The sequence below is a fragment of the Macaca mulatta genome, chromosome 4 (genome assembly GCF_049350105.2).
Source record: "Macaca mulatta isolate MMU2019108-1 chromosome 4, T2T-MMU8v2.0, whole genome shotgun sequence".
Lineage (NCBI taxonomy): Eukaryota > Metazoa > Chordata > Mammalia > Primates > Cercopithecidae > Macaca > Macaca mulatta.
Genome location: NC_133409.1, coordinates 153186187 through 153209523, shown reverse-complemented (window position 1 = coordinate 153209523; position 23337 = coordinate 153186187). Strand labels below are relative to the sequence as shown.

The following is a 23337-nucleotide window of genomic DNA, read 5'->3' as shown; positions in this document are numbered from 1 at the left end:
GGGTCTCATTTAGCTCACCCCCAAAAAGACTTTTAATACTTCAATGACGATGAAGATAATAATAATATGTAAAGCTTGTTCCAACGCATTTAGATGTGATCGCGACAAGACAAGAAGCCAATCCCTCCCTTTATGAGGTAGGGGAGACTGTAATGATCTTGGACTTCCGATGAGCCGCTCCCCAGGGTCTAGTCCTGGCTGCCCCTCCCCAACCAAACCTCCCAGCTCTTTTCTGCCCAAAGCCTTCCCCCTCTACCCAACCTCCAGCCGCTTCTTCCCAGGCCCATCAACTACGTTTTCTCCCTCAGCTCTCCCCTTAGATCCCTGGACGTACCAGCACACAGGCGATTTTCTCCTCGTAGACTTTAGGCGCCACTGCTGGGTCCGGAAAAGAAAGAGAAACGGCCCAGCACGGTCGCGGGTCGCGTCTGTAACTCAGGACGGGGCTGCGCTGGGAGCCCGCGCGCACTTTCAAGTCTGCGGCCCGGAGTTCACTGCGAGGACTGGGATCACCCGTCACCCCGCCCCGGGCTACGGAAAACGAAACGTGTTCACTGATATAGAAACGGAATAACGGCGCTGCGGGCTGGGGAGGGCGGAGCTGCCTTCAGGCTTCTGGTCTCCAGCTGCGGGTCACTCACACCTGCCGCTGTGAAATGCAGACCCGCGGGGCAGGAATTCCAAGTCCCGGCTGGAGCGCGATCTGGAATCTGACTCGCTTGAAACAGCACCGCGGAGGATTCGGAGCCGGGTGAGTAGGGAAATGCGCCTCAGTCCCTCCCACAGGCCGCCCACGGATTCCAGGATCCGAAAACGCTTCCTGCTGCTCCGCCACCCCTGGAAGGCAGCGCCCGCCTCTGGGCGGTTCTGATGGAAACGGGCTCCACCGCCCGCAGGAAAACCCACAACTAAGGGACCAGGAAAAAGTCTCTCAGGGTCCCGCCCCTTCAGTGAGGATCCTAATTTACACCCCGAGTGTGGCCCAGTCACAGACTGGAGCGAAGGTCACCGAAATGATACAAGACTAGCCGGGCCCAGAGCGCTGCCGCTCACAGAATCCGGAGACAGCGCCACCTCGCGTCCCTTCCCTGACCTGCCTCAGGCGGAAGCAGTGACACGTGTTGCCTGGAGGCTGGAATACACCGGGGATCAAATGCAGAGAATGGAGAAAGGAGGGAAGGATGAGGGGACGTGTTGAAGAAAGGAGGGGAGAAGGGGAAAAGGGGAGAGAAAAGGTGACGGCGAGAATAATATTTAAAATATATGGTTTTATTATTTGTTTTATTTTTGCCCTTTATCTAGTTTTGTTATTTATGAGCATTTTTACCGTAGCTATTTTTTCTTTGTGTGGGAATCTGTAAATATACAGCTCATTATGCTTATTTCAGAGCCTGCGAGATCAAGTTACAGACAATATGAGCTTCTACCTCCAGAAGTGCCAGGGTGCATCTCTTGGGTACAAGAACAAGGGTTTGGTTTTGTTTTACAAAATCAAAGTACAAATCTCAAATAGAATAATATTTTTAAATTGTCATTGGGGCACACTTTGCATGCAATAAATGTATCTATTTGAAATGTACAGCTCATTGAGTTGTACTCTTTGGCTGTTTTACACACCCACGTGTCTGCTCTCACAATGAAGACAAATTACATTTCCATGGTGCCCTAAAGAACAACCATGTAATAAAATTCCATGAAGTTGTTAAAAAGAGGAGGATGAATTTTTACGTATTGCTATGAGAAGATCTGTGCCCAGCCTACTTTTACCCATTTTTAAAAGGACAAGGATATATGGAATTATAATGGCAGTAATACCACTTAGATAATATATATTTTAAGTCGGAGAAAATCTTAAACTTACTCACCAAAATTTTCACAGGGACTGGGATAACTTTGTGACTTTCAGTTTCTCTGAAATGTTGGCATTTTTTATTACAGTATAAACTTGGATTTTAGTCAGGCACGATGGCTCAGGCCTGTAATCCCAGCTCTGGAAGTTGAAGGATAACCTGAGCCCAGGAGTTCGAGGCTGCAGTGAGCTATGATCTCACCACTACACTCCAGCCTGGATGACAGAAAGAGACCTTGTCTGAAAAATAAATAAATAACATTTAAAAATAAAAATAACAAACTTGGATTTCTACGGTGGTTCAGAAAGAATATTTGTTTGAAAAATGTTATGAAGGTAACCAAATACTTACAGGATTTTAAAAACCAAAGTGTTAATTAAAATCCAACTCCAGAAACTCTCTTTTAAGAGGACTTCATATTTTCATGGCATTGATTCCTTCTCAAAGTGCCTTTGATAGAGCTGTTCTTAGTGCAGTAAGGAGATGTGTAACAATTTTACAAAAGGGGCGGGCTGTAGTAAAAAGGAAAATGCAAAATCCAGTGGGGACATTCCATTTATTTTCAAAGCACGTTTGAAAACTGCGCTGCTATAGTGTCTTTGGGTTGAGACAAAGTCGAGGAAAATCTTGTTCCTGGAGTATTGATTTCCGTTTTCCAAGGGCCAAAGTCTTTTGAAGCAAGTCTAAAAACTCAGGCTGACTGCCGGATCTAGAGAAGTCTCTAAAAGTTTGTGCAGGCCTCCAAGCTGTAAGAATCCAGCCCATCTTGGTGATTCTCTCTTGGGCTCCACCCAGTGGCCATAACCGGAAGGACAGGACGCGGTGAAATGGCATCAGTGAGTCAGAGGCCAAAGGAGGATTCCAAGCCCCAGGGCGCAGGATGTGCTTTGTCATAGTGGGACTAGGGTAGCGAAGCGGAGGCAAGGACACTCAGGGAATAAATGGCAGAGGAAGCAGTCGCGCTAGGGAGGATCCAAAGCGTTCAGACTTCTCCTTTCTTTTCTTCCTGTTGGGTTGGAGGGGACCAACGTGGTACCAGGAGGGGAGGTCCGTGGGATGTAGAGAATGGAGTGGCTACAAAGGGGCGTTGCACGCCCCACACAAGGGTCCTGGTTCTCTTCTCCCAGTTACTACTGATGAGTTCAAACTAGGCGGAGACCAAGATTTGTCCTTTGCAAAGTAGACTCCTTATCTCGCACTCCGGCTGGTTTACTAAATCCATCCTAGTAAAACACAAAAACCAAGAACCGAATTCTGTGTGTGACATTTCTGACCTCTAGAAGGTCTTCCCCATCCCCATTCCTCGCGTGCTCCCTCCCTGCCTCGACCCCTCCGCTTTGTCTCCACTTTCCCATCCTTGTCCATCTCTGTACCCCGCTCTTGAGTATCTCCCCCTTCTTCAGAGGACGTCCCCTCATGGAGTACAGACTCCTCCACCTCCAGGAAAAATAGACAAAGGCCACTGAGAGGGACCTGAGAGACTCCTGTTACTCCGCCCCCGAGGTCAGCCTGTCCCAGGGTTCGCTCAGGCTGTGTGTGTGTGAATGAGTGTGTGCCTGTGTGTGTGTGTGCGTGTGTGTATGTGAATCTGTGTGTGAGAGTGTGTCTAAATATGTGTGTGAGTGTGTGTGCAAGTGTGTGTTCCTGTGTGTATGAGTTAGTGTGTGTGTGAGTCTGTGTTTATGTGAGATACAGAGAAAGAGAGAGAGAGTGTGTGTGTGTGTGTGAATGAGAGTCAAAGTGCTAAACTTGGCATCCAGGAAACCCTCACCTTGGCATTGCATGCAGGAATCAGCGTTATGTGCACCTGTGCTTTTATTTCAGGAGCTGGGACAATTATATTAACCAGATGTGCAGGTGCCAAGGTCCCCACCACAAAAAGCATTAGAGAGGAGGGTGAGATTGGAGGGGCCCCTGACTCCAAGTCTCCTGATTCCTTCTACACTTGGGGATCTTGAGAAAAAGTGCAGGACACTCCATTCCCTCCTGGGACCGAGAGGGAAGCCAGAGCCAACGTGCATGTCAAATTCCATCAAAGAAAAACTATTATAGCAAAATGTCCATGTCACATTTTTAAATTTACACAATGGCTCAAATAGAACCACCATCAAAAAAACGAATTCCTGGCTCAGGTGAGATCACTGAAGTTGGCTGCCAGGCGTAAGGAAACTGCAGGTATAAAGAAGGACATCTCTAGTTAGGGCTGCAGCCCAATCGCCCTGCATCTTAGGGCCCCTGGAAAGGACCCTCTCCATTCGATAGTGCAGGGTGAGGCAATTTTCCGTGAGAAATGTAGACTCTCCTTAGACCCCTGGGGTTTGTACATTTACTTTTTTTGTAAATGTTGATTTCATTTTTGAACAAATTACCATTACATAATTTGCTTTGACTTTAAGTGTAAAACAGGAAATGTTCCTGAAACAGGAAACAAGGGACAGATGACCTGCACTGTCACCCCCCTCTGTGGCTCCCTGATGCAATAAAATTGAACCTCTGCCTCTCGGGTTCAAGCGATTCCCCTGCCCCAGCCTCCCAAGTAGCTGGGACTACAGGCTCATGCCACCATGCCCGGCTAATTTTTTATACTTTGAGTAGAGACGGGATTTCACCATGTTGTCCAGGGTGGTCTCAAACTCCTGATCTCAGGATCTGCCCGCCTCAGTCTCCCAAAGTGCTGGGATTACGGTGGCCTGCCTGGCCCAGCTTGTGGGTTTTTATTCCTTCTTCTTGTCTGCCAGGTCATTGCAGGCAATCCCTTCATCTGGTAAATATTTATCAGACACCTACTGTGTGCCAGGCATTTTGTTAAAGGAACTAGGGCTAAGGTAAGACAAACCAAACTCCCCTTGCCTTCGAGGTTGAGCCAGCCTTGCACAGGTGGAGATCAGTAAGGAAATTCTTGCACAAATGGTTGGCAGAACATGCAACTAGCATTGTGGATGCACATGTAGACCATCTGCTCTGACCAAGGAGTCACAGAAGCTTCATAAGAGACAACATTTGAGCTGTGTTTTGAGGTGTAAATAGGAGCCTGACAGGCATGCACGACAGGAGAGCATTGCTCAGAACCCAGGACATGAATTTTTCTCCCTTAGGCCAGGCCAGGACTCAGACTAAGCTGACTGAGGAGCCAGGTGCTTCCTAGAGAGGAAGTGTGTCCCATATATGACTGTCCAGAAGTCACAGCTGCTCAATATTGAGTCTTGAGACAGAGGAAGAGAGACCTGATTTGAAAAAGCAAAATTCTTCTGGGGGCCTTCTTAAAATGCAGTTTCTGATTCAGTAGATCCAAGGTAGGGACGGAAAATTGCATTTCTGACAAGTTCTCAGGTGATGCCAGTGCTACCTGGGACCACACTTTGAGAATCACCACCCTAAGGCCGTCCACACTGATTTCTAACATCAGAAGAGGGCTGAGAGGCGGAAATATAGATACACTAGACCATGCCTGGCCCGTCCTGGAGAGCACCCCAGCCAAGGCTGCAGCGTTTGATTTCCTTGGGATCCCAGGAATGGCAGACACCCAGGAATTAATCAAATGTGGGGATACAGGGCAATCCAGAGACTCAGCTTCACACAGCATCTGGGGCTCCCACTACTTCACAATTGGCCCCCACATCCTCAATCCTTCCCACCCCTTATGAAACTGACCTACAGGCCTTTGACTGCTGTCCTGGGCTGTTTGGGCCTGGGATGTTACCCTAGGAGCTCTGACTGTACCTTCTGATCCAAACACAGGGTGACTTCATATGACAAATACTTAGAATGGGCTCATAATGAGGACCTTCCAAATTCAGCAAAGGGTTCAATCATGGGTTTTCCAGGAGAATTACCCAAGTGTTCTCTCTTCTAAATATCACATACTTAAGCCCACATGGACAGCAGAGGGAGTTCTGAGCCCACTGCAGCCACAATTGGCACACTGGACCCCGCAGAATTCCTTGTAGATTGAACTTCACCATTTACATCAGGATTTGGTCAAAATTTCCTTCACCAAGCCAATTGCATTTGTTAATTAATCATACCCTCATTTTGCTTTTTAATGAATGAAAGACAGACACATAAAGAAAGATAGTGCAATAAAAAAGAAAACAACATACTGAATTATACTGGTAATAAACATCCTTGTTTAAGGAGTGACATAACTTTGAAACATTGTTTTTTATATTAAGGAATGTAAAAGAAATAATTCTGTCAGGCTTTTGTTTTTTTAAGTTTTTTTTATTTTGAAGTATTTGGTTTTGTTTGTTTTCTCTCCTTTGGAATTATATTTTATTTTGTGTTTTGACTTGGCTCAAAATTCAAAATTTAAAAGACTCTCTCTTATTCTACCCCATCTTGACAGGTAGCCATTTATATCAGTTTCTTGCTTATTCTTTCAAAGACATTTTGTGCATATACAAGCAAATATAAATGTATATGTATATAATCTTTCTCCCATTTCACTGAATTTTTAGCAAACTACATCTGCTTTCCTGCAACTTGCCTTTTCCCTTTACATTGTGTCACAAAGACCATCTCATGAAGAAATACCAAAAGCTTTCCTACATCTTTGTGTCTTTGTTTGAAATTTTCATGATACTCCATTGTACAGATATGCAATATTTAAAAAAAATAGAGATTGCTCCTTTTGAGTGCACTGCTTTTTAACCAGCCCCCTTCTGTAGGCATTTGGATTATTTCTTCCACAGAACAATTCTGCATCATGTAGCATCATGTGAAAAACTGTAGTGAGCCCACTCTTAGATGCATATCCTAGGGGAGCTCATATATCCCTGAGAGCAGGAGGCAATGTCCCAGGATGTTCATTGCAGTGAGGTCTACAATAGAGACAACCTAAAGGTCAATGAAGAGTGAAAGATAAATTGTAGCATATTCCTTGCCTGGAATACTATCTAGCAATGAAAACAAATTAACTGTTTGTATGAACACAGATTCATCTCATAGACCATGTTAACTGGAAAAGTAAGCAAATGAATGATAGAATCAGAAGGAAACTATTTAAAAGAAGTCTAAAAGCAAAGCCAGGCAAGATGGCCTTCACTTGTAATCCTAGCACTTTGGGAGGCCATGGTGGGTGGATCACTTGAGTTCAGGAGTTTGAGACCAGCCTGGGAAACATGGCAAAAACCCCTCTCTCCAAAAAACACAAAAATTGGCCCGGCATGGTGGAGCACAGCTATACTCCCAGCTACTTGGGTGGCTGAGGTGGGCGGATCACTTGAACCTGGGAGGCTGAGGTAGAGTGAGCTGTGTTTGTGCCACTGCAGTCAAGCATGGGTGACAGAGTGAGACCTGGTCTAAAATAACAAGTCTAAAAGACTTCAAACAAGGAGACTTCCTAAAACTTAGTAAAAATATAACAGAATACACCAAATTCAAGACACATCCACCTGCAATTCTTGATTTGCTCAGTACAGTATTGACTGAAACACATGGATATCAGAACTGTGAAAAATCAAGGCTATCTACATATATTTCTACTATTTTTCTGTGTATATTACATATAGCCAATAATTTTAAAATGTCACCAATTGACAAACCTGGGTGGTGCCTTCACAAATATTTTTTATAATTTTCTATTCCTTCTTCCAGTTAGGACTACTTCAAATTAATATTTGTGAAGTGAATCCACAGGAACTGAGCAAAATAAGAAAAGAGTTATTGAGTGTGAGGAAAGCTGTGGAGACATACAGACAGATGGAGTGATGACAATACTGAGCATGTTAGTGACCTTCACAGTAACAGACTTCCTGGAGGAGTGTGAGCTGGAGCCAGAATGAAGAGGATAGATATAAAAGAGGGATGAAGGAGTGGGGACTTTAGGGGACAAATATAGGATTGAGTGGGCCAGACTGGGAAGTGTGGATGGATTCTAAACATTCCGCTTTAGGTCTAGCACTTAGGGAGAGAGAAATAATGTTTATCTAGCTCCTTCCACAATCTTTAGAGAAATCTTCTGAAACATTACAAAAAAGACACATGAATGGCCCATAGTCATCAGGGGAAAATGCCAAGTAAAACCGCAGTGAGAAACCACTAAGCACTTATTAGAATGGCTGAAATTTAAATGATTAATGAATATAAATGTTGGCAAGGATGTGAAACAGTCTCATCCATTGCCTATAAGAATATAAAACAGCCACTCTGAAAATCAGTTTTATATCATCTAATAAAGCTAAATGAGCTAATACTCTATGGCTAGCATTTCCACTCCTAGGTATTTACTCAAGCGAAATAAAGATTATGTCCAAGAATCCCTGTACAATAATGTCCATAGTTCCTTTATTTGTAACAATAAAAAACCGGGAATACCCCCACAATGTACAAAAAAATTGTGACTCAATGATACAATGGAATACTACCAGTATTAAAAATGGATGAACTACTGATACATGCAACAACCTGGGTAGACCACATAGATATTACACCAAGTGCAAAAAGCCAGACACGAGGGAGGCCATATGGGATGAGTGGACATGTATTAAGATTTGAAACAGGAACAGCTACTCTACCATGATAGTCATCAGATCAATGGCTGCTGGGGAAAGGGGGCTAAGCTGAACGCAGAAAAAAGAGAATTTTGTGTATCTTGATAGTGGCATGGGTGATATGACTGTATTTGTCAAAATTCACTGATGAATTTGATACAGATCTGATCATTTCAGTATATGTAAATTTTACAAGTTTAAAATACAGTAAAAATTTAAATGTTAGTAATAAAAAATAGCAATTGAAAATGTTGGCAACAAAATCCAACAACAGATCAAAACAATACACCATAATCATGTGAGTTTCATACCAGGGATGCACAAGGTGCAGGTGAGCTGCTATGGGTCTCACCAGTGCTAATCTGAGAGGTCCTGGTTAAAAGAAGCTATGGCAGGTGGGGTGATAAAAGGCCCTGCACGATAATGACAGAATTGGGGGGAAACCTACAAAGACAGTGGAGTTGGCTGGTTACTTCCCAGCTGTGTTGATGCCCTATAAAAAGATACTGAGAACTTGAAAATTGTTCACAGCTGTCACTGGCTACGTGTGAGAGCCTCTGCAATGTCTCATGGAGAAGCCTTTATCTCCTGCAGCGAAAGGATACATACCATGGAATAGTAGCTGAAGAAATCACGATGAGGGCCACATTGCTCCAGAGGTGTTGACACTCAGCCAATGCAGGTCTGTTATAGGAAAGTCAGGGCCATGGTAGGGAAACCTGAGACTCTGCAAATTAGAACAAGAACATCCAATTGGCGCTGCCAGGATCCTCTGTGCATGTACCTTCTCTAGCAATGGTTCCCACTTCATATGCTGGCAGATGCTGCAGAAGCCTCGTCCCTGTGATGCAGCAGGAATCCCACTCAGGAGCTTTGCAGGAACCAGCCGGCGTGTCCCAATAGGAGCACGGGGAGCACTTCTGGGACTGAAATTTGAGGGTGTTGGATCAAGGGGTCAGAATGTCAGGCTGGATGAATGAAAATCCTTTGGCTTGGAGGCACTTTCTCAGGGTATGGGTTTATCAAACACCCCAGAACTTTGATAAGTGGAGGTAAACCCACTGCTGGGGTGAATCTAGAAAAAATGATTCCCGAATCTCAACAAGGTAGACATGTCTTAGTTGCCCTAGAACATGTAGAGGATGGAATAATGAGACTAAGAGAATTGGGCATGGTGAAGGCCCACCAAGACCATGCTCCACAAGAGGGCCCAGAGGGCACACCTACCACCAGGGCCAGAGGTTCATCTTCACAGGGATAGGCTCCTAGTCCATGGGTGTTTTCATGTCCTGCTCTCAGACACTCAGCCAGCACCTCTCTCCAGGTGCTGTTGACATTCTTGGCATGCAGGCCAGGCGGTGCTCCTAGCCCATTTTCTGCCTGAAAGACCCACGTGGCAGCGAAAGTTTTAGTGTTTCCATGGCTGTGGGTTCCACTAATCCTATCACCATCTGCACCACCCAGAGGCTGCCAGTCACAAGGAATGCTGGACAGGTCTTCTACAGGCACAGCTCAGTGCCAGCCTGGAGGAAGCACTCTGAGAGCTGGGTGTCATCTTTCAAGACATGGTGCATTGTTTGAATCAGAGACCTCTCCATGGTGGTGTTTTCAATTGGAAAAACATGTGTGTCCAGAAATCAAAAGGCAGAAGCAAGTTTGGCTCCATGTCCAATCCCTTAGATTCACCCAATGAGGTATTTTGCATGTTTTATCTTTGAACAGGGTATGAGGTCCTGATTTCCAAGGAGGGTACCTTTAAGAGGCAACAAAAAACAGCCCACTGAACTACACATGATGGTTGTCACCAGAGAAGTTTGGACAGTGTGTGCCCAGAGACCACCTGGTGAAAAGAGGATTCTCCTCCTCTCCAGGCCCAGGTAATAGACCCTCATTCCCAGGAGGAGGCACAGCTACTTTCACACACTGAGGGCAGAAGTATGTGCGGAAACCAGACATCCATCTGGGGGCCTTCTGGTTTCCCTTGCCTCATTGTAAGTGTGAGCAGAATCATCCAGCAATTCAGCCAGAGATGACTTGATTTCAAAGGGCCCAGACTGGTCAGGGCAGAAGGTTTGAGTCACACTCCTGGGTAATCTCCCAAGGCCCTGCTCCTGTGCAGTGACACCCTCAGTAGCATTGGTGCTGAGGCCCCGCTTCCCATGGGCTGTTCCCAGCCAGTGACGGGTCATACCAGTGACGCTAAGGCAGGACATTTCTGGGAGACAGGGGAGTCCTCTGATGACCAACTGTACCTTGAGGACTCCTCTATGGCCTTGCTTAACTCTCCTTAGATTGCCTGTGGTCTAGGACATGTCCAGTAAACCTTCTCTCCTTCTGTCCATCACCGGGGGGTCACACTCGCATCTTGCTCTGTTGCCTTTCTCAGGGTAACCTGTCTCCCTCACTATATCTTCTGACAGATGTGTCCCCTATAAAACGCTGTAACTTTAATCCCATGATGGAGCTTGCTTTTTGGAGTATCTGTACTGCAAAATCATTTTTATCTGCATACCTATGTCCTCTTACTTACTACAATTTGTAAAATCCTTTTGTTTATTCAACTTCTATCTGCATTGGCACCATTTTGCTGGTATTTGTATTATGCTTTTGAGTTTGCCAATGTTCATGGCTTTAAGTCACTAAATTTGGGGGTAGTTTGTTACACAGCAGTGGATAACTCATGAAGCCCTCTTATATGTCCATTATTCTATAGAGGTTAACTACACCTGTTTTATTTTCTCCTATTTTGATAATATTGGCCATACATCGGATTTCTAATTTCTCAACACCTATTCTTTTCTTTATTTTAGTTTCTTCTCTCCTTTGTTACTTCCCTTTCTCCTTCCTTCTGTCCCTCCCTCTCTCTTTTTCTTCTCTATTTCCATTCAACCTCTCACCCTCCCTCCTTCTCACTTCCCTTTCCTTCCCCTTCCTTCTTTTCTTCTTTCACTTTTCCTTCCATTCCTCCTTCTTTCCCTCCCTTCCTCCATTTTTTCCTTTTTCTTATGAAATTTTCCTAAAAATAACCCTATGTGATTGTGCTATAAGTAAGCATTTTCTGAATCTATATGCCAAGAGTGTAATGCCACGGTATATAAGAAACAAGTAAACAACAGGAAGTTATTAACAGAGTCTGAATGAAAATGCCTGCTGTAATTCTACTGCCAAGACAGTGACTTTTAACTCAATTCCTTCGACGCAGTGTTTTCGGAACACATCATCAAGTATTACACATTTATTGTAAAAGTTTAAGTAGCCACAATCACTTTGGAAATCATATTATCATTATCTAGTATGGTTAAAGTCCATACAACGTATCATCCAACCAACCCATTCCAAACCATCCACTCTGGGGGGCTTTCTTACCCATGTGCACAGGAGACAGGCACATTAATGTATATGGCAAAAAGTGGAATCAGTCACATATACATCAATAGGAAAGTAGTGAAATTGTGGTATAACCATAAAATGTAAACCTTCAGCAGTAAAAATGAGTGAATGACAGTCTCCCATACCACAGATAACTCCTATAGGTAATGTGCATCATGAGAGAATAAATGCAGTAGGAATTTGCTGTACAGGAAGCTTAAAAACCAGCAAAACTAACTGATATTTGATTTGGGCATATATATATATGTGTGTGTGTGTGTGTGTGTGTGTGTGTGTATACTTATTGCACAAATCTTTAAAGAAATAGAAAGGAATAAAAATCACAGGTTCAGGATGGAGTCTCCTTCTGGGGAAAGTGAATGGGCAGCAGCCCAGGGGAGCTTTACAGGTTCTGTGTTTTACACCAGTGCTGGGCACCCTGCTAGTTACTTGATTGTAATTCCTAAACAGAGTTTTCCAAATTAAAATATACCTGTTTTTTATAGAAATGAAACAAAAAAGAATTTCAAAGTTCACTACAAGGATCCTTAACAAGAACTACTTACATTTGAAGAAAACCACAGAGAACTGTAAGGAGCCACGTGACAGAGAGGACCAGGATGCCATGAAAATGTCCTTGGTTGCAAATAGGCCTTTTCATCCTTGGCTCACTGGCATCTCTCCAGATTTTCAATTATACAATGTTCAATTTGCTGTGCAAGGTAATTCAATCTTGCAAAGGATTTGATGTTACAATTTACCACACATAAAACTGAATTAAACTTTTACAGAATTGGAAATGCACCTCCTTCACCAAAACAAATTAAACAAGCAAGGAGTAGAAAGGAATATCCAGTGATGGAATAGCAAATATGAATGGAAAACAGAATAGGACTGCTAAAAAGAAAAAAAATTCGGAAGCACATAATAGAGTGCTATGTAGAATCATAGTGGTGTTCCAATCACTTCTATCACATCTCATCGACTACCACAACGAAAGATGTTAAGTTTATTATAGAATGTACACCGAATAGCCAGTTTTTGGGGAAAAAACAAACAAACAAACAAACTTGTCTCTCAATTCGAGCTAACCATTTCGGGCTACAGCATCAACCAAAGTTATTGGCATCATGTTAAGCTAGATGTGCTGAATAAAGTATGAGATTCACGTGGATCCAAAAAGAGCTTGTATAGCCAGGAGAATCCTAAGCAAAAAGAAAAAGCTGGAGGCATCAGGCTACCTGACTTAAAACTATACTACAAGGTTACAAAAACAGGCACATAAACCAATGGGACAGAATAGAGAACTCAGAAAAGAGACTGCACATCTACAACCATTTGATCTTCAACAAACCTGACAAAAACAAGCAATGGGGAAAGGATTCCCTATTTACTAAATGATACTGGGAGAACTGGCTAGCCATATGCAGAAAATTGAAACTGGACCCCTTCCTTACATTTTACACAGAAGTTAACTCAAGATGTATTAAAGACTTAAACGTAAAATCCAAAACTAGAAAAACCCTGGAAGAAAATCTAGGCAATACCATTCCGGACATAGGGATGGGCAAAGATTTTATGATGAGATCGCCAAAAGCATCTGCCACAAAAGCAAAAATTGACAAATGGGATCTAATCAAACAAAAGAGCTTCTGCATAGCAAAAGAAACTATCATGAGAGCAAACAGACATCCTACGGAATGGGAGAAAATTTGTGCAATCTACTCATCTGACAAAGGTCTAATATTCAGAATCTACAAAGAACTTAAGCAAATTTACACGAAAAAAAAACTTCATTAAAAAGTGGACAAAGGACCTGAACAGACACTTCTCAGAAGCAGACGCACATGTGCCCAACAAAAATGTGAAAAAAAGGTCAACATCACAGATCATTACAGAAATGCAAATCAAAACCACAAATGAGATACCATCTCATGCCAGTCAGAATGGCAATTATTAAAAAGTCAAGAAACAACAGATGCTGGCGAGGTTGCGGAGAAATAGGAATGCTTTTACACTGGTAGAGCAAAAGTAAATCGGTTAATCCATTGTGGAAGACAGTGTGGTGATTCCTGAAAGATTTAGAACCAGAAATACCATTTGACCCAGCAATCCCAATACCGGATATATACCCAAAGGAATATAAATCATTCTATTATAAAGATATATGCATGTTTACACTCATTGCAGCACTATTCACAGTGGAATAGTGAATAGTGAATAGTCTTCAGCGAAGACATGGAATCAACCCAAATGCCCATCAATGATGGACTGGATAAAGAAAATATGGTACATATATACCATGGAATATTATGCAGCCATAAAAAGGAATGAGATCAAGTCCTTTTCAGGGATATGGATGAGCTGGAAGCCATTATCCTCAGCAAACTCACACAGGAACAGAAAACCAAACAACACATGTTCTCTTTCATAATTGGGAACTGAGCAATGAGAACACATGGACACAGCAAGAGGAACAACACACACTGGGGCCTGTTGGGAGAGGGCAGTGGTTGGGAGGATCATTAGCAAAAACAGCTAATGCATGCCAGGGTTAATGCCTAGGTGAAGAGTTGATAGGTGCAGCAAACCACCATGGCACACGTTTACCTATGTAACAAACCTGCACATCCTGCACATATACCCTGGAACTTAAAATAAAATTAAATTAAAAGACAAGCTTAAAGAGTTAATGAAAAATAATTAGATAAAAGAAGCCTTTGATTTTGAAAAACCAGAAACAATAGTTTTAATTTTGCTTTTAACATATATTCAAATCGTTTGATACTCATCCCTTCCAGAGGTGCAGCTTAATTCCCCCTCTTGAGTGTGGCTTGGACTTAATGAGGCACTTCTGATATGGACTGGCTCTGTGTTCCCACCCAAATCTCATCTTGAATTGTCATTCGAATTGTAATCCCTATCTGTTGGGGGAGGAACCACATGGGAGGTGATTGGATCATGGGGACAGTTCCCCCATACTGTTCTCATGATACTGAGGGAATTCTCATGAGATGTGATGGTTCTATAAGGGACATTTCCCTGCTTCATTCTGCATTTCTCTCTCCTGCCACCATGTGAAGAAGGACATGTTTGCTTCCACTTCTGCCATGGCTCTAAGTTTCCTGGGGCAGGCTCCTCAGCAATGCAGAACTGTGAGTCAGTTAAATCTCTTTCCTTTATAAATCACCCAATCTCAGGTATTTCTTTATAGCAGTGTGAGAATGGACTAATACAACTTCTAACTTATAGAATAATGCTGACATAACAGTTTGCGTCTTTGGGTGTAAAACATAAAACTCACTGCAGCTTTCACCTTCTCTCTCTCTCTGTCTCTGGGATCATGAGCTCTGGGGGAATCCAGCTGCTGTGCCATAAGCAGCCCTGCAGGAAGGTCCATGTGACTGAGAACTGAGGCCTTCTGGGACTAGATAACAAGGAACTAGGCCTTTTCCAACAGCCATGTGACTGATCCATCTTTCTTGTGAATCCTCAACCCCAGTGAAGCCCTCAGATGATGCAGCCCTTGACTGACAACTGGACTGCAATCTTGTGAGAGGTCCTGAGCCAGAAGCACTCAGGGAAACTTCTCCTGGATTCCCAACCATTGGAAACTGTGGGAGATGATGAATATTTGTTGTTTTGAGCTAAATGTTACATAATTTGTTACTCAATCGTAAATAAATAATACATTTTCACAAGAGAGGATGTTTTATTACACGTTAAATTGCATTTACTCCAAATGTATCGTCATCATCATTATTATTTTTGAGACAAGGTCTCACTCTGTAACCCAGGCTGGAGTGCGGTGGCATGATCACCATGCACTGCAGTGTCCAATTCCTGGGCTCAAGGGACCCTCTGATCTCAGCCTCCTGAGTAGCTGGGACTACAGGCATGAACCACCATGCCTGACTAATTTTCTAATTTTTTTGTGGAGATGGGGGTTTTGCCCAGGCTGATCTTGAACTTCTGGAGTCAACAAATTCTGACTTCCTCTGCCTTCCACAGTGCTAGGATTGCAGGCGTGAGCCATCACACCTGGCCTAAATTAATTATAAGATACAAACATGTAATTTAGTTTTAAAAGGTAAGGAGAATTTCCATGACTGAAGAGGACGTATTTTATTACCATTCACAATGATCACTTTACTTGAACTTCAATTTCCAACTGTGTCACAATGAAACACAAAAGGAAGATCCAACCGTTGCTAGACTGATTCTATTATGGCCTCAACAACCAGCTCCTGGCCATTCACCTCCTCCAGTTATTCGAACAACTCTAGTGCAGGTGCTGCTGTGAAGGGATTTAGCAGATATAATTAAGGGCCTCAATTAGTTGACTTTAGGCTGGGTTTATCCTGCTTGGACTGTCCTAATCAGCTGAGCCCATTAAAGGACTAGGTTCTTCCTGAGCGTAGAGATTCACAGTGTGAGAGGGATCCAGCATGAAGGGTTTCCTCCACTGTGGGCTTTGAAAATGAAGGGGCTGCATAAGAAAAAATGCTTGTGGGCACCAGGAATTGAGCACAGCCCTCCCTGTTCTCTACAGTGACAGTCAGTGAAGAACAGGGACCTCAGTCTTACAACTGCTAGAAACTGCGTTCTGCCACCTCTGTATGAGCCTGAACGAGGATTCAAAATGAAAACACAGTTTTGGGAAGCCCAGAACAGAGATTTTATCCACATCATGCCCAGATTTCTGACTGAGGAACTATAAACAGATAAATGAGTGTTGTTTGGCCAGGCATGGTAGCACACTCCTGTAATCCTAACATTTGAGGAGCTGACACAGGAGGATCTGTTGCAGCCAGGAGTTTGAGACTAGCTGAGATAAAATAGTGAGACACTCATCCCTACAATTTCTTTTTAATTAGTTGGGTGTGGTGTCACTTGCCTGCAGTCCTAGCTATTCTGAAGACTGAGGCAGGAAGATCCCTCGAGCCCAGGAGTTTGAGGCTGCAGTGAGCCATGGTCATGTGAGTGTACTGCACCCCGCATGACAGAGGGAGACTCTGTCTCTAAAAATAACTAAATCAACAATAATTGGGTGTTTCAAGTCAATGTTTGTGATAATTTGTTATGCAATCTTATAAAATTCATACACAGGTTCAACAGACTCATGGAATGAATTGAATTGACATGCATACTAGTTACATAAAATAAAATCTTGTCATAAAATAAAAACTTGTCAGTGTTTTACTTTTCATAACTTTCTGTGATGCTATTAATACACTCATATTTCATTCATTCAGTCAATAAAAATTAATTTAGTGCCTAAGATGAACCAGGTATGCCCTCATATGCTCATGTACCTGACATCCTAGAAGCTTCACAAAACAGAGGTGGAGCCACTGGAGTGTTTTATGTGAGTAAGTGACACACTCTGATTCACAGTAGTAGGACCACCGTGGAGAGAACAGTCACGTAGCAGGTAATGGGACAGTGCTAGAACCACAATTTAGGAGTGACAGGGTGGTGGGGACTAAGGGGAGAGGAGGGTCTGAGGGATGAAAGGGACACAGGGAAGGGCTGGAGAAGCAGGAGGTTAGGAAAAGGAGCAGAGGGAAGGAATTGGAAAGCAGTAGGATTCTTACGTTTAAACACACTGTTTTATAGATTTTTAATACATCCATCAACAGAGACTTGCTGAGTGTTCTTTGCAGTTGGCCTTTAATACCTAATTTAGGACTGCCTAAAACTAATGTTTTTTATGTTAATAAAGTTTAAAAAATACTTAATGTTCCTTCTTTGCAGTTGGCCTTTAATACTGTATTTGGGACTGCCTAGAAATGAATTTTTTTTTTTTTAATTAATCAGGTTTTAAAAATACCAAGTGTTCCTATAAGATATACACATCACTTAGATGTGAATACTTCCAAAAAGCAGGCAGTGCATGAGCACTGGTGAGCGGGACTGTGACTGCATTGAACACTTGAACTGTGAGGTGAATAGTCTGTACCGGCTCCTGGTTGTAACATACAGTAACACAGTGTGCTTCTTTGTATTGAGGCGATGTCTTAGACTCACCCAGTAACTCAGGGCTATGGAATGAAGGTAAATGTAAAATACAACAAGCAGGAGTCACAGATACATTCTCTGGGAAAGTGAAACTTAGGAGCTTTGTGAGTCCTGTTGTAACCCTTTTAGACATATTTATATATCAAAGGGCCAAAGTCACATTTTTTACCGATTAGATTCCTGATCATTCAGGGGTTACCAAGATTCTGCTACTCACTGTAGTTAATAAACAGAGCAAACTGGTCTCTATTCTATCTCATGCACTCAGGCACAACTTTTCCGGGTTTAAAGAAAAAAAAAAAACCTATCTCTACACCTCTATTCCCAGGAGGAGCTCACTCTCTGGCGCCAAGCTCCCTGGGGTGAGTTTTCTTCTAGAAGAGTCCAGGGGAACAGGTAAGGAGTGGGAGGCAGGAAGCCCAGTTCTGGGATGGGGATTCCGGGATGAAAAGTGAAGAGAGATGGAGCCCATGACGAGGGGTTCTCCCTGGTTTCTCAGACAGTTCTTGGGCCAAGACTGAGGGAGACATTGAGACAGAGGCTTGGCACAGGAGGAGCGCGGTCAGGGCGAAGTCCCATAGCCCCCGGCGTGGCTCTCAGAGTCTCAGGCCCCAAAGGCTGAGTATTGATTGGGGAGGCCCAGCGTTAGGGATTCCCCATCTCCGCAGCGTTTCTCTTCTCCCTCTCCCAACCTATGTAGGGTCCTTCTTCCTGGATTCCCTGTTCTGAATTCCCCGCGAACCCATTGGGACTGATTCTCCCCAGACCCCAAGGAGGGGGTCATGGCGTCCCGAACCCTCCTCCTATTGCTCTCGGGTACCCCGGCCCTGACCGAGACCTGGGAGGGTGAGTGCGGGATCCAGAGGGAAATGGCCTCTGCCAAGAGGAGCGAGGGGCCCGCGCAGCTGGGGCGCAGGACCCGGGGAGCCGCGCCAGGAGGAGGATCGAGAGGGTCTCAGCCCCTCCGCGCCCCCAGGTTCCCACTCCATGAGGTATTTCAGCACCGCCTTGTCCCGGCCCGGCCGCGGGGGCCCCGCTTCATTGCAGTGGGCTACGTGGACGACACGCAGTTCGTGCGGTTCGACAGCGACGCGGCGAGTCCGAGGATGGAGCCGCCGGCGCCGTGGGTGGAGCAGGAGCGGCCGGAGTATTGGGACCGGAGCACACGGAACGCCAAGGTCCACGCACAGACTGACAGAGTGAACCGGCAGACCCTGCTCCGCTACTACAACCAGAGCGAGGCCCATGAGTGACCCCGGCCCGGAGCACAGGTCACGACCCTTCTCCATGCGCACGGACCGCCCGGATCCCCCCGAGTCTCCGGCCCCGAGATCCACCCCGAGGCTGTGGGACCAGCCCAGATCCTCGACCGGGTAGAGCCCCAGGCGCCTTTACCGGGTTTCATTTTCAGTTTAGGCCAAAATCCCCGCGGGTCGGTCGGGGCGGGGGCGGGGCTTGGTGGGCGGGGCTGACCGTGGAGGCGGGGCCAGGGTCTAACACACTCCAGATAAAGTATGGGTGAGACTTGGGGCTGGAAGGGCGCTTCCTCCGCGGTTATGAACAGCACGCCAAAGATGGCAAGGATTACATCGCACTTAACCGGGGCTTGTGCTCCTGGACCGCAGCTGACACGCGCAAGTGGGAGGCAGAGGAATTTGCAAAGCAGGTCAGGGCCTACCTGGAGGGCATGTGCGTCGGGTGGCTCCGCAGACACCAGGAGAACGGGAAGGAGACGCTGCAGCGCGCGGGTATCACGGGGCACGGGACGCCTCCCTGATCGCCTGTAGATCTCCCGGGCTGGGCTCCCACAAGAAGAGAAGGAAAATGAGACCAACACTAGAATGTCTAACTCCCTCTGGTCCTGAGGGAGAGGAATCCTCCTGGGTTTCTTTCCAGATCCTGTACCAGAGAATGACTTTGAGGGTCTACTCTGCTCTCTGATACAATTAAGGGATGACATCTCTGAGGGAATGAAGGGAAGACAATCCCTGGAATACTGATGAGTGGTTCCCTTTGACACCGGCAGCAGCCTTGGGCCCCGTAACTTTTCCTCTCAGGCCTTGTTCTCTGCTTCACATTCAATATGTGTAGGGGGCTGAGTCCAGCTCCTCTGAGTCCCTCAGCCTCCCCTCAGGTCAGGACCAGAAGTCACTGTTCCCTCTTCAGGGACTAGAATTTTCCACGGAATAGGAGATTCTCCCAGGTGCCTGTGTCCAAGCTGGTATCTGGGTCGTGTGCTCCCTTCCCCACCCCAGGTGTCCTGTCCATTCTCAGGAGGGCCACATGCGTGCTGCTGGAGTGTCCCATAAGAGATGCAAAGTGCCTGAATTTTCTGACTCTTCACGTCAGACTCACCCCCAAGACACATGTGACCCACGATTCCATCTCTGACTATAAGGCCACCCTGAGGTGCTGGGCCCTGGGCTTCTACCCTGTGGAGATCACACTGACCTGGCAGTGGGATGGGGAGGGCCAGACTCAGGACATGGAGCTTGTAGAGACCAGGCCCGCAGGGAATGGAACCTTCCAGAAGTGGGCAGCTGTGGTGTGCCTTCTGGAGAGGAACAGAGATATACGTGCCATGTACAGCATGAAGCATTGCCCGAGCCCCTCACCCTGAGATGTAGTAAGGCAGGAGATGAGCCTGGAAGGGGAGAGGGGGGCGGTCATGTCTCTTAGGGAAAGCAGGAGCCTCTCTGGAGACCTTCAGCAGCAGCAGGGTCGGGGCTGGGGGCTGGGCATCAGGGATCCTCACCTTCTCCTTTTTTCCCAAAGCCGTCTTCCCAGTCCACCATCCCCATCGTGGGCATCGTTGCTGGCCTGGTTCTCCTTGGAGCTGTAGTCACTGGAGCTGGGGTCGCTGCTGTGATGTGGAGGAAGAAGAGCTCAAGTGGGGAAGGGGTGAGGAGTGGGGTCTGAGTTTTCTTGTCTCACTGGGGGTTCCTAGCCCCAGGTAGAAGTGTGCCCTGCCTGGTTACTGGGAAGCACACTCATGGGCCAACCCAGCCTGGGCCTTTGTGCCAGCACTTACTGTTTTGTAAAGCACCTGTGACAAGGAAGGACAGATTTATCACCTCGATGATTGTGATGATGGGGACCTGATCCCAGCAGTCACAAGTCGCAGGGGAAGGTCCCTGCTGAGGACAGACCTCAGGAGGGCAGTTGGTCCAGGACCCACACCTGCTTTCCTCATGTTTCCTGATCCTGTCCTGGATCTGCAGTTACACTTTTCTGGAAAATTCTCTGGGATCAAAGACTAGGGGGTATGCTATAGGGCCTTATGGCCCTGACTCCCTTTTGGCCTCTCACAGGACATTTTCTTCCCACAGATAGAAACAGAGTGATCTACTCTCAAGCTGCAAGTAAGTATGAAGTGGGCTGATCCCTGAGATCCTTGGGATATTGTGGTCGGGATCCAGTGGGAGAGCTTACCCAACCCCAAACTTCTCCTCTAGCCAAATCTCCTCTGGGCTCTGACCAGGTCCTGTTTTTGTTCTACCACAGGCAGCAACTGTGCCCAGCATTCTGATGTGTCTCTCACGGCTTGTAAAAATGAGACCCTGGGGGGCCTGATGTATGTGGGGTGTTCAGGGGAACAGTGGATGCAGCTGTGCTATGGGGTTTCTTCGAGTTGGATGTATTGAGCATGCGATGGGCTGTTTAAAGTGCTACCCCTCACTATGACAGATAGGAATTTCTCCATTAATATGTTTTTCTATAGTGTGAGACAACTGCCTTGTGTGGGACTGAGAGGCAAGATTTGTTCACACCTTCCCTTTGTGACTTCAAGAATCCTGACTTTCTTTCTGCAAATGCACCTGAATGTGTCTGTATTCCTGTAGGCATAATGTGAGGAGGTGGGGAGCCCAACCCACCCCCGTGTCCACTATGACCCTCTTCCCACGCTGACCTGTGCTCCCTCCCCAATCATCTTTCCTCCTCCAGAGAGGTGGGGCTGAGATGTCTCCATCTGTCTCAACTTTATATGCACTGAGCTGTAACTTCTTACTTCCCTATTAAAATTAGAATCTGAATATAAATTTATATTTTCAAATTCTTGCCGTGAGAGGTTGATGAGTTAATTAAAGGAGAAGATTCCTAAAATTTGAGAGATAAAATTAATGGGAGACATGAGAACCTTCCAGAGTCCATGTGTTTCCTGTGCTGATTTGTTGCAGGGGAGGAGAGTAGACAGGGCTGTACACAGTGGGTGCTCAGGCCACCGTGCGCTTTATGTGGTCACTGCTCAGCTGAGTCATCTTTGCTGCTCCATTGTCCTTGGCCCTTCAGTAGAACCTTGTCCCACCATGACCTGTGATCACAGGGACTTGGATGTCACCTAGGGTGGTCCCCGCATACAAGGGTCCTTGTGGTATCAAAAGACAAATTTTCAGAACTTTCAAGCTCTTGCCCTCCTCCCAGGGCTCCTTCCTGGATTGTATTTTCCGTCTTTTCTCCAATCTTTTTAAAGGAACCAGATTCTGAAATTTACAGAGAGGAGGGGTCTCATAGTTTCTCATCATAGGTAACTTTCTGTTGGAACTCCTCTTCTGCACTTCCACTCTTCTTCCTGCCCTGAGTTGTAGTAATCCTAGTGCTGGCTCCAATAGAAATCCATAGATTTATAAAGCAGAGTCTAATTTAGATTCACATGTGGTTGGACAATTGGATCCCTAAGTCTAGGGTTATCTTTCCTAAAGAGAAAAATATGTTTGTGTGCTACAGTCTGCAGGAGGGTTGGTGTGGGAAGAGGGAGGGAGGGAGGACACACCAGCAGCCCTGGTGAGAAAAGCTCTGCTGGCACTGATGTCAGTGTGAGATGATGTTGTTCTGTAGTTGCCATGAAAAAAAAAGTATTTGTCTGAGGCTACATTAACAAAGATATTGCCTCTAGAATAGAGGGGTTCTCTACAGTGATCATTCCTTCAGCTGACGTTTGTTGTCTCCTAGGGATATGACTGTTTTTGCGTTTAGAAAGCATTATTAAAGTAAAAATAGAAAAATTTCTAGCCTTGTGGTGCACACGTTCTAGATACAAGCTTGTCCAACCTGCGGCTCGCGGGGTGCATGTGGCCCAGGACAGTTTTGAATGTGAGGACTTTTTTGCTTATCTGTGGTGAACGTGAGACCTGAAGTGAGTGCACCCACCTCCCTCAGGGTCAGGAGTGAATGCTTTAGGAACCCTCCTTTGCAGTGACCTGCAAAAGATAGAGAGCACATTTGCTGTGATAACCCAGAGTATCAGCCAAAGGGGCTTGACCTTCAAGGAGTTGTGGGGAAGATTAATAAAGGGTGGTGTCCCAGGGTCAGAATAGATGGGCAGCCAGCAAGGGCGCTGCTTCATATATCTATGATAAGCATGCAAGAATTGAGGAGCAAGTTTCAGTTTCAGAATCCAGTGACTGAGGAGGTATCCATATCCCTAAAAGAAAGAACCTTGCGACACCATGACAGTTACATGCTGGGACAATTCCATCAGCCCTTCTGCAAAGGAGCCTATAGCCATTTAATCAGGAGATGGTATAAGTATTAACATTGGATGTGAACTGACATTGCTGCCCAGATTCCCACAGCACCATTATGTCGCCATCACAGTGGGGCTTACA

General features: G+C 45.4%; 2 protein-coding genes, 1 long non-coding RNA gene and 1 pseudogene across 9 annotated transcripts in view; 2 read left to right on the top strand and 2 right to left on the bottom strand.

Annotated features, from left to right (window-relative positions):
• Window positions 1-21771, top strand: part of MAMU-A3 (major histocompatibility complex, class I, A) — a 67688-nt gene extending 45917 nt beyond the window's left edge. For all 4 annotated transcript variants that reach the window (XM_078000643.1, XM_078000661.1, XM_078000662.1 and 1 more), the window contains exon 8: window positions 21453-21771. In XM_078000643.1, coding sequence (XP_077856769.1) covers window positions 21453-21457 — 5 coding nt within the window. In that variant the 3' untranslated portion in view covers window positions 21458-21771. The remainder of the gene's footprint in view (window positions 1-21452) is intronic.
• LOC712069 (uncharacterized) overlaps window positions 1-23337 on the bottom strand; it is a 241669-nt gene that overhangs the window by 18831 nt on the left and 199501 nt on the right. The window lies entirely within an intron of this gene.
• LOC144340520 (uncharacterized) overlaps window positions 1-23337 on the bottom strand; it is a 64337-nt gene that overhangs the window by 9250 nt on the left and 31750 nt on the right. For all 3 annotated transcript variants that reach the window (XM_078000728.1, XM_078000727.1, XM_078000726.1), the window contains exon 2: window positions 335-531. In XM_078000728.1, coding sequence (XP_077856854.1) covers window positions 335-531 — 197 coding nt within the window. The remainder of the gene's footprint in view (window positions 1-334; window positions 532-23337) is intronic.
• Window positions 9748-22734, top strand: LOC698738 (class I histocompatibility antigen, Gogo-A*0101 alpha chain-like; annotated as a pseudogene). Its single transcript, XR_013416717.1, has 8 exons — window positions 9748-18577; window positions 18708-18972; window positions 19212-19479; window positions 20044-20354; window positions 20411-20415; window positions 20507-20621; window positions 21061-21093; window positions 21236-22734. The product of XR_013416717.1 is annotated as a class I histocompatibility antigen, Gogo-A*0101 alpha chain-like (transcript).